Source organism: Parus major, chromosome 5, assembly GCF_001522545.3.
Source record: "Parus major isolate Abel chromosome 5, Parus_major1.1, whole genome shotgun sequence".
Lineage (NCBI taxonomy): Eukaryota > Metazoa > Chordata > Aves > Passeriformes > Paridae > Parus > Parus major.
The window spans coordinates 58494260-58511114 of NC_031774.1; the positions used below are offsets into that span (position 1 = coordinate 58494260).

The 16855-nt window shown below is 47.0% G+C and overlaps 1 protein-coding gene across 11 annotated transcripts in view; it reads right to left on the reverse strand.

Annotated features, from left to right (window-relative positions):
* Positions 1–779: 779 nt before the first annotated feature.
* FBXO34 (F-box protein 34) overlaps positions 780–16855 on the reverse strand; it is a 39196-nt gene continuing 23120 nt past the window's right edge. For 4 of the 11 annotated variants that reach the window (XM_015631285.3, XM_015631283.3, XM_033514908.1 and 1 more), the window contains 2 exons: positions 11916–12115; positions 780–3587 (listed from right to left, as the gene is read on the reverse strand). In XM_015631285.3, coding sequence (XP_015486771.1) covers positions 1454–3587; positions 11916–11992 — 2211 coding nt within the window. In that variant the 5' untranslated portion in view covers positions 11993–12115 and the 3' untranslated portion in view covers positions 780–1453. Of the gene's footprint in view, positions 3588–11915; positions 14603–16855 lie in introns of all 11 variants that reach the window. The other 7 variants (XM_015631276.3, XM_015631277.3, XM_015631278.3 and 4 more) reach the window with 3 other exon arrangements.

Below are 16855 nucleotides of genomic sequence, written 5' to 3' on the forward strand. Positions count from 1 at the left end.
GCAACAGCACCAAGTGGGGGAGAGAAAGACGTGGCCAGGGCAAAGGCACGGCTGCCCTGCTCCATTGGGCTCCCTGGAAAGCGGCTGCTGCTCCCCTGACGGAGCTGGATGCGGCTGCTGGACTGAACAAGGTCCATTCCCAGGCTTCCAAACCATCCACCCTGCGAGGGCTCTAACGGGAGGCTGAGGTCTGGCTCACAGCATGGCAGGCCAGGAACGGATCCAGGGAAATTCTGCCACGGATTCCACGCTCCGCTCCCGTTCCGAGTGCGAGGAATCGCCGTTGATCCGGCACAAACCCCTGCGATTCCCCTGGAAAGCAGCGACCCACAGCACTGGCAGGAGAGGCCAAGGGCTGCAGCACAGCAGGGCAAAGCACTGCAAGGATTCTTCTTGCAAGGGAAAACTCCATACAGAGAGATAGGAAAGCTTCTGGCACACCACAGAGCCAAGGCAACTCCACACTGATCCTGCTGGACCCACACTCCGTCCTTGAGCATCCAGGGAATGGGGCAGGTGCCCACACAAGAGCCAAGAAGCAGAAGGAAGTTTTTGCAAGCTTTACACACCTAGCACCAGAATTCCCGATGAAAGGAGCCTCTGCTGCACACAGGGCTGGCAGGAAGGAAAGGAAAAGCTGGAATCTGTGACTCTTACAGCAGGGAGTTCTCCAAGTACTAGAGAGCTGGGGGTTTTTGTTTCTTTGTTAGCAGGACAGGTTTGCTAGAGAAAGCACATTGCACGTCTGAACTACAGCACAGCACCAAGTTTCTGCCACGTGTTTTACAGCATTTTTATTTTGGGGCAAAAGTCTTACAAGAGAATGTCTGGTAAGGCAGATCTAGAATGCACATTTTATTTATGTAAAAAAAAAAGAACCAAAAAAAAAAACAAAAACCCAACCAGACAACATGGGTAAGGTAGACAAGAATTTTTTTTTTTTTATATTCTGACTATACAATAATATTCCTCTTTTTTTTTTTTTTAATCCACTGCCACACTAATATAATGGATCTGCTCTATAGTCTAAAGTTTGTTGTCCAGTTAAGTTGTCTGCAGCTTCTTTAAACAAGTTGACCTTTACCTATTTAGAGTTTCTTCTCAGAAACATTCATATATTATACAGGATATACAGATTTTGAAACAAGACACTTAAAAACACACACACCTATAGCCGCAACACTGGGATAGCTGCATTGTAGGGGTTACCTTGTTCAGCCAGCTGTAGACTCTGTATGTACAATTAGTTTTTATAGTGTTATTTACAGAGATGGACTAAAAGCTCTCTTTTAATCTAAAAGGTAAAGGCTCTTGTGTTTGAGTATGTGCAGTTTCATAGCCCTGTGGGGGAAAAAAAAAAATAATCACGACAATTATATACACTGTAAACAGCACAAGGCATGAGAATCTCCTCCTCCTATCCTAAACAATCTTGCAGGAAAGTGTTTGTGCACTAATATTCCTCTTCCACCTCTGCTCCAGCTCCTCTGGTTTTCTTATGGATGGCGCGGTTAAAGCTGTGGCAGGCAGGGACCCAGTGATTGTCATGGAGACCCAGCTTACAGCCCGGGATGCCCTTCTGGGAGCGGTGGCAGCACATCCAGTAGCCAGGCCCGTAGGGCAGGGCCTGGCAGTAGGGCTTGGGGTGCCACCGGCACAGGGACACGTCCCCCTTCACGTATTTCTTCTTGCACTGCTTGCAGGGGTCTTCCCGGTAGCGAGGGTCGCGCACCCAGCGCGAGTCCGCCGGCCTGATGTTGTAGTACTCGATGATGAATTTGAAGTAGTAGCAAGTGCATTTTAGGGCAACCAGGCTCCTGGTGGGAAGCAAGCCAAAGATCTTCACGATGATGTGGTGAGGCAAGAAGGCCATGTACTGCTGAGGCTCCAAAAGCTGCTGGATTTTAAACCTGGTTTCCAGAAAGTCATGTGAAACCTGCCGCTTTAGGCAGGAAGCATCAAGTACTTGCAAAGCCCCTTCTGTGGGAGGGACAGAAGGGGCTGATGGCTCTGTAGGGACACTGCTTCTGACACACGATCTAGCAGATGCCAGAGCATCCTCATCCTCATTTGGGGCTACTTCCCCTGGCTTCTCCTGGATACTCTCCCGCCGTGGCTGTTGCTCGTGAGCAGCAGGCTGCTCACCCTGGAGGAAAAACAGCCTCCCTGGGAGTGAATCCTCACCAGAACTGGAGAGCTTCTCCTTCCTGCACCCTTCCTCTGTCTTGGTGACTGATATACTGATGCATAAGGGCTCCTTCCTAGCAGGATGCTTTGGGAAAATTACAGGCTCTTTCGACATACAATCAACAGTCGCATTCTTGCTCTGCAAGGGATCCGCTGGCAGCCTGGCAGCAGCTGGACATGGGGACAGCAGAGCCCTGGGAGGCTCAATCCGCGTTTCAGTGTCATTCCTGCCAGCTGTCATCGCCAACACCGCGTGGGCAAGTCCCGAATTCACATTCCCCACCCGGGTATCCAGCCCCGAAGGAAACGGCTGCCGAGCAGAGGCGCCGCCATCCCACAGCTCGGTGGCACCCAGAGGGCCACAGTGACCTCCATAGTCAGCCTCTGCCACCCCTGCCTCCCCCAGGCCGTCCCCCTGAGCCGGGACCCCCTTTCCCCCGTCTCCCTCGGGCTGGGTGCCGCTGGCCAGGAGCACCCTGCCGACGTTCCTGCGGAAGCTGTTGTTGCGGGAGAGGCTCCCGGCCTCGCGCTCGCTCTGCCGCCTCAGGCACTCGGACTCCAGCTTGGCCACCATGTCCAGCACGCGCACGGGCTCGCCCTGGGGCTCGCCGGGGCCGCGCTCCGCCTCGCACGCCCCGCCCGAGGAGAAGGGGTCGGAGCCTGGCGAGGTGGCCTTGGACTGGGCGCTCAGCCTGGTGGCAGAGGCGGCCGTGCAGGTCTTGGCACAGTCCACCAGCAGGGCGCTGGCCCGCTGCTCCAGGAACGCCACCATCTCGATCACCGACAGGGAGCGGCCCGGGAACGCGCCCTCCCCGCTGTCGCTCCCGAAGTGCACCGAGCAGTGCTCGATGCCGCAGGCGAAAGGCTCCGGCTGGGAGCACCTGGCGTTCACCTCCCTCATTCTTTCCAGTTGGATTTTGGCTTTTTTAAGATCCACCGATTTTTTCCTGCGTTTGGCCGTTCTCCCGTCGATGTCCCACGTGCTCTTGATTTTCATGGAGCCCGCGCGGGTGTTGCTGCTGCACTGCTGCGCCGCGAAGAAGGCGATTTTCTCCTTGGTGTTGCCAGGTTTCACCACAGCCCAGACATCCAGCGGCCCTTCCCCTTCTTCTCCCTGGTGGATCGTCGCAGACAGGGCGTTCTTCTTTTCCCTTGCGCTTGGACCGTCCGCCGGGCCCTTCCCGTTCATATTGCACATAGTATTTGGATAAATAATCCCCAGAAGCTTCTGAGATGGAGTCACGAGGGAGGGTTTGGGGAAAACGTTCAGTTTGCTGCAGTTGGTGTATTTTTCTCCTTGTGTTGGTCCCTGGTGGCCTCGCAGGGAATCCTGGCTTATTTCTGGGGATCGCTCTTTCTTCTGTAACTTGAGATATGGCTTTAAGTGCATACCAGAAACCCTGAAAAAACAGAGAGGGAAGAAGTTATAGTTGCAAAATATGCCTGTCTGGAATTAGAGAAGGTGGCCCAGAGCAGGCACCAGCCCACACCTCAAGAGGAACCACATGAGAAAGGAAAAGAGCCACCAAGGCTGCAGTATCCACCCTTGAAGAACTTCCTGCAGTAGGAGAGAACTTCCCATCGGAGAAATCTGTTTCCAGGCAGTTGCAAGGAGAAATCCTACAGTTTAAATTGTATCAGTTGTGAAAACATAGCTAGTGGTTCATTCTTGAGCTAGAGCCATCCTTCTGCCTGTTCATTCCTTATTCCAGTTCTAAGGCACACGAGGGTCACAGGTTTATCTGGACATCAGCTACCACACACGCTCCTTTCGGTAGATAAAATGTGGTTAAAGCTCAAAAGGGAAATTAGCAAGAGTAATTATATTAACCAGAGATCCCAGGAGATATCTAACCTCCTAGTATCACTCAAAATCACACAGTGGTTTGGGTTGGAAGGGACCTTAAAGATCATTTTGTTCTGCTTCCTTCCATGAGCAGGACACCTTCCACTACATCTCAGGTTGCTCCAAGTCCCAACCAACCCATCCTCGCACACTTCCAGGGAAGAAGCAGCCACAGCTTCTCTGGGCAACGAAACCTTTCCTTCAGCATATTGATAATGGCAAATTTGGTGACTTTCCCATAAGAGCCCTTACGTTGCCAACCCCCCAAAGTGACAGCAGCATGACACCAGCTGAGGACACCCACTCTCAAGGATGGGATTTTAGAGTCAGGAATTCCAGAGCTGTGAAGGACCCTTTGGATGCTGCTGACACTGCAGCAGCAGCCCCAGACTCCTCTGTTCTGTCACACCTCCACAGTCACCTTCCATTCAAAGCTCAGGAACGCCAGAGCCCGGGGCACTGCCACACAGGAGACTCCAAGCTCTTCTCCCAGCTGTATCACATAAGCACATTACAGAATTAACTATAGATTATGTTTCCATGGTAATCTTTGAGTTGTTGCACTCAAAGGGTGTTTAGGGATGATCTGTGCTCAAGAGTTGAAGAGCTGCAGGTTCAATGGCACATTCATCATGAGCTGACACAGACACATTTCAGGCACTGAAAGTGTTTCCCTTGAGAGCGAACACCAAGAGAGTTGTTTAAGTAACTTTGTTTAAGTTTAAGTAACTTTGTAGATTTCTAGCCTAAAAGCAGCTTTTAATTAAAAACCTCAATTCATTGGTCTATAAAGTCCAACAAGTTTTTGAGTGATGTTGCCCAAGCAGAGGAAGCCTCCAGGACTAGAAGCAGCTGTGTTGCCTAACCACTGCTGTCCCTGGAGGTTTGGTTCCTCCTTCTGGCCCTAGTGACAAGAAGGGAGGGCAGGCACAGAGATTTTGGGGAGGTACATCAGGAGGAAGGGCTTAGTTCACCTTTCTGCACCTCTCTGGTCCCAGCAGGGCTTTCAAGGCCAGGAAGCAACTGCTGGAAAGGCAGATGTTATGTTCCTTCCCTCTGGATTTTTTAGGGAGACCATCATCTGGTTCTTGCTACCAGACAATGCCAAAACCACCTGCATCTCACCTAGAGACTGTGGGAGTAAAAGATCCCAGTGCTGCAGACACATCTACACAGCCCCTGGGTTAATTCTCTCCCCGTGCCTCCTGCGTGCCAATTCCAGCTCGTTGGAATTGGGTCACCTCCCAATTTAGTCTCCTCTGCAAAATGCAGCTGAGCTACTTTGTTTTCCTCCTCAGTAGGATGCTAAAAACTAAAATAATCTCATAAAAATAGAACTTTGGGGCGTTGAAATAGATGCATGGAGAGAAAAATGGGAAATCGAGCCTGCTGGAGCTTGCTTTGGCCTCGTTTTTCACAGGGGCTGCCTCATTCTGGTTGTACTTCACAGTGAAGCAGGGTCAGGCCACTGATGTGGCCTGGCTAAAGCCCAGCCCAGAAGAGCAGCAGGTGAAGCACTGCAGCAAACTGCTGCAGAGAACAGTGCCTGCAGCCTTCCCCTCCCTTCCCTTCCAGAAGGACATTTCCCAGACTGGAGAGAGAAAAGCTCTGGTGGCTGCTCGCCACCGTACCCTGGGGAGAAGAGGTGAATACAATTAAAACACGACTTTGCATGCTGAAATCTCCTGAGCCAGGAGCAGAAGATCAAATTTCATTCATGAGTTTTTATGCCAAGGTGTTTGAAAGATGAGCTGAGCTTGTTTCTAAAAGGCTTTCTTCAAGCAGTTTTCAGGAATCCAGCAGGACAATCAGCTCAACACCCTTCATTAAGAGAAGCTGCAAATGGAGGTGAGAGCATGTATTATATGAATAAAACCAGAACCAAACTGGTTATCCCAACAGGCTCAGGGGACATGTTCAGCCAGCAGAGTTGGTTCAGCTGCTCCCAGCTATTTCTGGTCTATGGAGAAAGATAAAGGGTAAAGTTCTGCCTCACCTATTACAAATTTCTTGTTTAAGGTTATATTTCCTATGTTTCAGTTCGTCCCTGGCTAAGCCAACAATACCATTTTTAAGGTTGAAAAGTTATAATTTACATAACAAAATTATGCCTTAGTCAAAAGTTTTACTGCCAGAATAATTGCCTCATTTGAATTCAGCATTCAGTTCATTGCACATGTTTTAATGGATCCAGATTTAAAGAAAACCTTCATCTAATAACTTCAGACAGCTATAAAGAGCATTGCAAACTCCACAAGACCAGCTGCCACCTGCCTCAGAGTTTTCCAGCAGCAGGGAAGAGAACTTTCATTTTAAAAGCCATCTTAGCAATGAACCTTACCTGAAAGTGTCACTTGGAAAAAACGGGCCCCCACCTCACACATCCTTTGCTGTGGACATTGAGAATGAACTTTTAGGCAATCACAGCTCCTTCCCTGCACGTCAGCAGCACATTTCATCTCTAACTTCTAGAATTAGAACAAGGCTTCCCAGCAGAAATTGCTTTGAAGATGAACCAGAGCCCAGTCCCCACCCACAGACTCCCCTGTTTCTTAGTGCTGGCAAGCAGAGAGCTGTGGCAGCTGCAGGTAAGCTTTTAAATATTTAAAACCACCAAAAATAGTTGTTAAAAGGTGAAATCACATATTCCCTATGACACTTCATTCCAGAATAATTCTGTTTGCTTTCCTCCACCCTTTAAGTTATCAAGCTCTCTAATTTTATCTTTAGAGACAACGACTCTTCAGAAGTCCACGGGAGCAAACATAAAAGGTTTTCAATCCCAAATGTGCGGTTTTAAATTGCTGATAAGAGAATTCTGCCAGGAATGATCAGCGCTGAAACAACGAGCAGTGCTGCCTTTATATTGTTATTCCATCCTTAAGCTGATGAAATAAAGGGGCCAGTTTTTCTATTTCTAATCAGCCATGTCTGAAAAACAGGATACTTGCACTGCTGGAATGACACTGCTGTTTTTATAAGTCCTAACTACAGCTTGTTTCCACAGCAGTTTTATCAAGTTGGTTACTACACATTGCTGATACAGAAATATATTCCTTTATATGTGCTCAGACACACAACCCTTTTTTCCTCACCCAAGGGAAGACCCATAACCCACTGGTGGACTCCCTATCCCTGAAAGTGTCCAAATCCAGGCTGGATGGTGTTTGGAACAACCTGGTCTAGTGGGAGGTGTCCCTGCCCATGGCAATGGGTTGGAATGAGATGGACCTTCGAGGTCTTTTCCAACCGAAATCATTCCATGATTCTACTTGCCAAGCTGGATAGAATCTTCCAGCATCCTTTTGTATTTATGTATGTTCTAAATCACAGCAGCCTAAAACAGTAATATATTTGCTTTAGTGGAAACTCCAGAGTTGGAGGAAAAAATCTTATAAAACACTCAGTTTTCACAGCTCCTTTGTAAGGTCCACAGAGAGCCTTAATTCCCCCTCCAGCTCCCAACTCAGGGACTCTGATGATGCCCAGTGAAGCCAAAAGATTTCCTCTGGCCAGCAAGAACAACAACAAAAAAGCCTAATCTTCACAAACAACATTTTCACACTGCAAGTTTTCTGAGGAAAGCACCGGAAGGTTTTATTAGGGTGAAAAATTCCATCAAAACACCCCCAAGTTTCCTATGGATTTCTCCTTGTAAACACCAACTCCAATCAACAAAAGCTCCTCGTGTTGCTGACTGCACACCCAGTGCCAACTACAACTCTGAAAAACCCCTCAGGACATACTAACACAAGACAGAGCCAAAAAAGAAAAAAAAATAGAGAAGGGAAAAAACATCAATAACAATAAAAACCCCACACCTCTGGTAAAGCATTCCTCTTCCCTGGCATCCCAGTTCTCTGTCCATAGAGTTTTCCTCCTCCATAAAGGACACTGACAATTAGCAAGGACTGAGCACAGAGTGGGAGTTAACCACGGTCAACCACTTGTTATTTCTGGAAGGGCTTGGTGGGTCCTTTGGGCTCGATCTCCAGTACCATTTCCATCCCCTTTGCACTGCCAGGGCAAAACAAAGCAGACAGAGAGCTGCTTCAAAGGCATTCCATGGATTCTGCCGGGGCGGGAAAGTCCCGGGATGGAAGGAGCTCTGCTACTCGTGGAGTTTGTTCTGGAGCATGGCAAGGGTCCAAGCTCAGAGAAAGGAGGCCTGGGAAGCTCCAGAGCAGGGGTGGGTTCAACTCTGGCAGCTGTGGAAGCATCTGATTTCCTGAAAACCCACTCCCCTTGGAGCAGCAACTGCTCCTGACCCACTTCCCAACACCTCCAAAATGCCTCTTGCAGCACAGGGAGAGCCAGCAAGGATTAGAGCGGGATTTGAAGGCAAACAGAAGGCATGTGGCTGCTGAAGGAGAGCTCTCTGCTCCAGTGGCCAGCCTGGGGCAAGTGGAAGAATGCCAAAACCGTGGGGCAGAGCTGGCCCAGCAGAGCAGAGGAGCCAAATGCACTGTAAGAATCAAACTCCTAAGGCTGGGTCCCTCCCCAGCTTGCTCACCTGTGTCAGGTGCTCAGATAACCTGACTCTGGGGGAGACAACACCCAAATACAGCTGCACACAGCACAGCCAGAAAACCCATCCCACAAAGCCCATCATCTGCAGCACACAGAGACTGGGGTGACAGCATGCAGCCCCAAACCCAACACAGAGCACTCCACTTTGAGGGCTCCCACCCATCAATGTTTTGAACACGTTTTACACTAAACACACACACACACCCTTCAGTAAAGCACAGTTGCCCTGGCTACTTCCTAAATTTTGTACAGAAAGAAGTGCCACTGCTTTGGCAGGCTTTTGTATAAAGGCACTTACCGTGAAGGGAGAGATGTAGCAGCAATTCTGTGCTGAGCCTCAGGAAGCTCAAAGCCCTGCTTCCCAACCATACCAGACACGACACAGAGATGACAAAGCAGAAGGCAACAAAAGAAACGGAAAGATTTGGAATTCAAGGTTATCAGCTGCTCCAGAAACATGTGGCTCAGAGATGATGGGATGGCACATGTGGTTGTGGTTGAGAGGAAATCATAGAGGGACAAGATAAAAACTGGTGGGCTTCTGCTCAGCTGAAAGCTGCCCAGAGCAGCACAGGTAAGTGACAAGTGTCATTCCAAAAATGTTTTACCTTTATTAATTTGATTCCTGATTTATAAAGTACAAGAGGACCAAGACCTTTCTTCATATCACAGTGCAACAAATTTCTTGTGTTAATGAACCAACACAGAGTGAAGCTATTTATAGCCTTCATTTTTGTGCATACTTAATGAGAACACATGAAAGGTTGCAGAAATTAACCTTGGACCACACACTCAGTAACAGACTCAGCATTCAAAAGAATAAACAAGTAAAAGTAGAGCTGAGGGCAAGTTATCAGGTTGCCCTTTTGAAACTCAAGACTGAAAGAAATTGGTTCATGAAGTCAGCTGTGCTGGGGAGGATTTCACTGCACACAGCATTCTCCAGGAGTCAGAAGGTGATTTCATTATTAAGAACACATCCCAAACAAGATCCAAACTCCAACTGGATGTGATCCTTCTTTGTGAAGGACACCAGAAGCAGACACAAGTTTCAGGTCACATCACTTGGAAACTTCTACCTTAGAGATCAAAAAGTCCAGGAATAAACATGAGAACTGGTGCAGCATTAAGTCACTGCAGAGATATTTAACAAAGAAATAGTGAACGGTTTTTTTCAGTTTGCGAGAGAAAAGAGAAACAGGGCTGCAAGCAAGGGCAGGGCAGAGATCAAGACTACAACACGAAACACCAAATTTGACTTTGCACCACTTTTAAAAAGGGAAGGTAAGGGTGATGGTGAGGGCAAAAGCCCAGGCGTTAATCTGAACAAGAGCATCGGCAGGAGGAGGATTAGAGAGCTTCATAAAAATTGTGAGGATTGGCTCATCCCAATTTTAGAATCCAAACCAGATAGGCTCATGCATTGCAGGCCAAGAAACAGGATTTATAAACCTCTTGAAAGGCAACAATAGGAGATAATAAACATGTGGCACATTGGAGGGGGCACTGCAGGGGAGAAAGAGGAGAAGAATGATTGCAGCCTCTCCAGGGCTCGTATTCTGACTCCAATATAAAGGTGCTTTGCAAGCAAAGAGGATTAATGTGACACAGAGAAAAAGGGGGAAGAGGGAATAGTTCAATATGCCAGACTAACCTCAAGGTTCTCAAAAAAAGCCATCTTTTTAGACCAATCTACTATATCTTCCTCACATAGACTTCAGAGAGCACAAAGAGATTTACTGGTTAAGACAGATTGGCAGAGGAATGGGAAAACAGACAAAGGAGTTGGCTTAGCAGCAGACAGCCCCAGGTGATGCTGAATAAGAAAATACCAGCCTGGAAACCAAAGACATGCCTCAAGAATCAGCCCTGGGAACATCTGATTTTGTTAGGAATGACCTCAGCACTAATTCTGCACCCACAGAAATAGAGGCAGTTCCATAACAGAGAGGCACAAAGCTCCAAGTAACACAAACTGAGGAGGGTTTTGAAATGCAGGCAGTGATGCACCAGCAAGAGGAACACCAAGAAATTTTGGAACTGAGGTGAACTGGCCACCATAGAGACATCCATTAAATAGGGAAGTGCAGGTGATGCTGTGACAGCAGTGAAAAGTTAGAGCAGCTCCAGAGCACAGCACAGGACTGAGAACAGCAGGAATTGCTACTCAAGAAGCTACTAGAGAACACTTGGGTCACTTAGCAAAACCACAGGTGATGGTCACAACCCCCTTTTACAGAATGCAGAAGAAGAGGTAAACCACAGAAAATAAGCAGCGGTCCTTAGGCAGAAGGAAAATAGAGGAACAGAAACTCATTTGAGTCTATAAACTGCCATGAATGTTCAGCTGGGAAAGAAAAGAAGATTCCTAATTGCACAGCAAGATCTGTCATCTTCAGTAATGGCTTGATCTACAGGAGGAGAGAAGAAAAGATGCAAGAAAAGATGTAAATGTTTTGAGGCTGGACTAAGTTCACAAAAGGGATTATGAGATCCTGCTTGGGAAAGCAGGGAGCTGGGTGACCCAGGAAGTCTTTTCCAGCACTAAATTACCATGAGACTAACATAGCAAGTATATGCTGTCTACACAACCACAAAGAACAAAGGTTAAAAGTTTCCTTTAAACCCACACAGCCTTTGGAAACCAAAAAGCTGGCACTCTTCCTCCAGACTGAGGAAGTTTAAGAGCCTTGGTTTCAAAAAAAAGAATTGAAAAAAAAGAATACACATATATTTTGAAGTAGTTTGAACTCCATCAAACTGGCATGTCCTTGCATTTGCATGAGGACAAGTTGTTCTGCACGGTGTTCCTATAAGGAGACACAGTGAGAGGCATTCACTTAATTGTCACATAAGCACAAGTGTTTGAAATCAATCGTGCATTTCTCCTTAATAAGAGACACAGGAGAGTGAGCAATGCAAAATCTGGGCTTAAACTAATCTAATTACTTAGTCCATAGTAAGACAAACCGCAACAATGACTGCCAGCATTTCCACTTGCTTTAAGCTGCCTGCATGTTTTAAAGCCTACTCTGATGATCCTTTTTGCCAATTAAGTTTTACTTCAAAGTCATGTTTCCCAAACTAATTTACAGCTGTTGCTAGAAAACCCAAGGATTTCTGCAAGTACACTACCAGCTGCAGCAAATCTGTAGTTGTCATTATCAAATAAAAACGTCAAAGAACATTTCTGCCCTTAAGCCATTACAACGTTTCGCTTAAACACTACCCCAGAGTCAGAATTTAGAGCAAATGTTTGAGTGACAGCACAAGACAATAGGAGAGGACAAGGAGAAGGCTAAAATCGGTGCTGAATCCTCAGCTGCAGGCAGAGCAGCCAGTCTGTTCGTACCGTTTGACTTGATGGAAGGTGGAGGATGTGGCATTCAGCGGTTCCCTGTGGAGGCCAGCTCTGCAGGAACTCTTCATGGTAACAACCTCTCCAGCTAAGGCACGTCGTCACAGCCAGTCCATCCTGGGCTACACCCCAGGCTCCCCCATCAGCTCTGCCTGCCCCACACTCGGCTTCACCGCGTCTCTGCCACCTAAAAACTGAAAACAGAGAATTCATCAGAAGATCACAAGCACAGATGATCAGGACGTGGACTTTCCCGTGAGAGAGAATAGATACAGATATAAATATAAATATATACAAACACAAACATGCTACGCATGCATAGATATAAAAGATACATATTCAGATATAAAAGAACTTAACACCATCATGCCAGTGTTGCAGCTGGAGTTCCTGAACACCACCAAACACAAATGAACACGCCCCACCACGGCCTGTCTGCACACACAGAGTTTTTTCACCTTATATCCAACTGCAGTGCTACCTTGGCACCTCCCACGGAACACGCTGTCTTCCCAGCTCCATGTAAACAGGACGCACAAGATCTCTCTGCTTGTTAGCACCACATCAGGCTTTGGAGGGAAGTAGCTGCTAGCAGTGAGATTTGAGGCTGCCAGGAGTTACGTTAGTGTTCTAATCAAAATAACGTGGTGGATTTTATAAAAGGACAGAAAACATGTCACCACGCAGCCTCTTAAGTCTTGTGAAAACCGCCCTGTCTTTGCATCACATGCAGATAAGAAAGATTACACCAAAACAAAGCTGGTTCTGCAGTATCTCTTGTTCTCCCTTGGCTGCTGCCTTCCCCACCTTGTCCTTGGAGCAGACACTCTTACCGGCACTTTAACGCACTTTGATGGAGAAAGAACAACAACCTTCAAGCTGGAACATTAAAGGGAAGAGTGACACAGCAAAAGAGCCCTGGAAAACCTCAAATAGCCCAGCCTGAGCTGCCAGCAGATTGTTTTAGAGACCGTTTGCTTCCTCTCCAGAGGACCGTGCACAATGATGCCGTAATAAAGGAATGCCATTTGAGGATGCTAACTATGGAGCTGTGTCCCCAGGGAGCTGTGATTTAGTGCAGCAGGTTGTTCTCTCCTTTTCAGCAGCTCTGCCCAGTGTTCCTACTGCTGCTCTACCCCTGCTTTTGCAGAGACTGAGCCTCTCACATCACCCCCTTCCCAACACCTCCCACACAGAAGAACCCCCACTACACCCAGCTCAGCACAGCTTGACCAGTGTGGTTCACAACCAATGCTCCCACTAAACACTCCTGGCTGGAAAACCTGCTCTTGGTTTGCCAGGAAAATGATGAAGGATGAACCTTCCAGGCAGGAAAAGCAGAAGCTGGTTTAGATCCACCTGACTTGATGTCTGCTACAGCAATTTCACGGTTCGTCTAATGATGGCGAATAAGAGGTTAAGCGTTTGCCTACATTTGAGTAGCAGCAGCCTAAAATAATATATAAAATATTATATAAACACATTCCAGTCTTCATGAAGAAATCTCTGCTGAGCTCAACACAAGGCTAAGAAACGTGTGGGGTGGAGAAGACGAAGGCAGGGCAGTGGCAGAGCAGGAGGAGGAGGAGAGCATATCCTCTGCTGCAGGGATTCAGGATGACCAGGAATTAGGCTGCCATGATCAGCAACAGCAGAAATTGAAGCTTTGTAGTTAAACACCATTTTCATCAGACTACCCAGAGTCTCTAACAAGGACCTACCTCTCTATGAGTGAAACCTAGGCACAAAACCAGCTGTTTCTGATGTTCTCATGCTGTAAAGATATATATCCACAAACAGTAATTCACAGACAAGAAAAAGCATGTGCCCAAGTGCTTTAGGAAAATCAAACACAAAATCGTTACTTTCCCACGAACCATCACTAAGAGTCACTGAAATTCTGACTTTTCTCCAGTCTTTTGTCTGGCTCTGCTTCTGGTTTTACTAACACTAGCATTTCAAACTCAGCAGGAACTGTATCACAGAAACATGATTATATCCACACCCAAATAAACACAACCACACCATTTCAAGAATGCCACTCACTTTTCCAATAGCTTAAACCCTCTCCATGGATCCCTGCTTAGGAATACCACATGTTTTGTCCAAGTCCCACTCCTCTGGACAGCAGTTGAGAAGTAAAAGATAGAAAAGCCAGACAGAATTGAAACCCAAAGATATCTTGTTTGCAGTAAAGAGCTCGAGAAGCAAAACCATCAAGAGAAGTGGTTCAGGTCAGGAGCAGCCAGAACCCTGATCCAAGCACAGGCATTGTGTGATGAGATTTCGTGAATTTAGGAAGGGACCAGCAACTACTAGAGGGAAGCAAAAGCTGACAAAATAGACACAGCCAAGTTCAGATGGGCACTGCAGCACAGACCCAACCACAGCTCCATACAAAGCATGCTTTTTCCCCCCCTCTGTAGCTGCTGGGCTATAGAAAAAGGCTGAAATAGACTATTAATGCCAGCAAGCTCCTGACAAATTCCTACTGTGTGAGGAGTAAAAAGCTGTGCTTGTGAATTATAAAAAAAAGGAAGAGGAAAAAAAACCCAGCATTTAAGCTAGCAGATATACTTACTGCCTTTTAACTACCACTGTTTCTGTACCAAGGCTGATCCTTAGCAGGAGCTGCAGCCGATTTGTTAAGTTTTGCACATAGTCGGGTACAGCCCAAAAAACTGAAATACAGATGCACAGAGAAACAAAACAGAAGAGGAAGTTAAAACCCTAATCGTGTTCTTCCCCCTCTCTGAAACCACCCCCAAACATATGCCTTTCTGCACAAGATGTGGGAAGGACTTGGGTTTTGGCAGCAGAAAGCATCACATCCTCTCAGCCGCGGACGGCAGCTCAGGGAACGGTCCCACAAAATTCCCTGTCTTATCACCAGGTTTGAAGACTGCTGCAGCTTAGGAAAACAAATGTATCAACTCAACCAGGCTGCAGTCAAGGTCTCCCCATCTGCATAGCAATTCACTACAGCGTTTGATATTTTGATAAGTGCAAGTGTGTTTTAGCTGTAGCAACAGTAACTGATCAACAAACCAGTTCAAAGGGTGGGCACATCCTCTCAGAAAATTCACTTTCTTGAGAGGAGGCCATGGCCTCTGGACTGAAACTGAGCAACAACTGCCCTGTTGGTAAAAACATGTTTAAAAACACATTTGAGCACCCCACCTCCATGCAGGGCAAGCTTTGGGATGCTCCATAGGGATGTCACTCTGGATCAGCTGGGCAAAGAGCATCAGCATATTCAGGATCAGCAGCATTTCAGAGCAGAAAATGTTAATACCAAAAGCAGTCATTAGGCTGGAAAAAGTCAGTGCTGAGACTTTATAGCAAGATAAGGGTACTTGTTTTCTTGCAAGAAGCAGGTTCCATGTTTATTCTCCCACCACGGAGCTCAAGCTCAGGTTGTTATATGATCCTTGTCTCCAAAAGAGTAATTCACCAGACATGCAATTCTGTCATCCCCCAGCCAAGTCACCCCTTCCTCCCTCCCCAAACACCCCTCAGGACACATATAACAGCACCAGATCCTTCTAAGCAAGAGGCTTTGGCACTAAGTGTTTCCTCATCCCAACACTCCCACTGGGAATGATCCACAGCAGCTCCCAGGCTCGGTCTGACAGAGAGGTGATTGACACACCAGGTCCACAGCCTCTTAAGACACCTATAGCAACACAACCATTTCTTTTTAACTGTTCTTCAGGTAATATTTACATATTTAAAACACCTAAAGAACTGCCTTTTAACCCTTAAGGAGCCATCACAGGCATCATTTGCCTTGTGAAACTTTGTGTGCTCAAGCTTCCCCTATTTATGCCAAAGCAGATCTGGTATTATCTGATCTAAAGGCAATGAAACTGCCACAGGGTTCCAGATGGAATTAATGTGAAGGAGCTTCCTGTGTCTACTCCCACACCAAAACCTGATGATGGCACTTCTGCTTGGCAAAGCAGCAGGACCTGGTTACCATTACTCTTTGCTCATTTCCCCATCAAATTCACTCCAGCCCTTCCTTCTCTAAGCTCCTCCAAGCTCCTATCCTTGGATCCCATCGGACAGAGCAGCAATTTAAATGAAAACTAAAGATGTCCATGTAAGCAGAATCAGCAGAGGGGTCTGGAGCACCTCTCTTAAGAGGAAAGACCAGGAGCTGGGCCCTTTCACACCTTCCCCTTTATCAGTACTGCTCCTCTCTAATTTCCCACCCAAAGCTGCTCAGGGAGCTGGACCTAAGACAGAATCAACCCAAAGTGGTCAGAACTGAACCCACTTACCCCTGACCTGGCAGGAACTCACAAGGCCCAGCAGGACAAGGTTCTCAGACACTCAGACTAGACTCAGCCATCTCCAATCCACACCTGAAATCATGTTGGAAAATGCCTGCTACAAAGTGGATTTTAGGTCCTTTCAATGGAAAGGAACGCTTCTGAATGCACAGTGGGCAAAATCCAGAGTGTTTCAGAAGCAGGGAAATGAGTATGTAGGGCTCCAAGGCAACATCTGACTCCTCACTGCTGTCAAACAGCACTACTTGTACTGATAAGCATGTGAAATGTTTATTCCAATGAAGCACTACAGGGAGAACCTGTTTTCCTTCCATGATCACGTCAATAAAGAATGAAAAGCTCCACATTTGTGGCTCACATGCTTTCTCTCTAGGTGGCGTAAGCATTGGTAGGACTAAGTTGTCACCTCAAAGGGAAAAACCTCAGAAGGGAAAAAGAAAATAAAGACAAGCTCTGCTGCACCCTCTTAGCCCTGCATGAGTATTGGGAAAAATAATATTACAAGTGTTTCCCTTGTTTAACTATTCCTGAAAGGTTTCCACTGCCTTACTCAATTTGGGTAAGGACATCACTCGCTGCTCAGCTGGGAAGAAGTTAAGAACTGGCTCATTAGATTTGTTCTGCTTGATCCAAGAG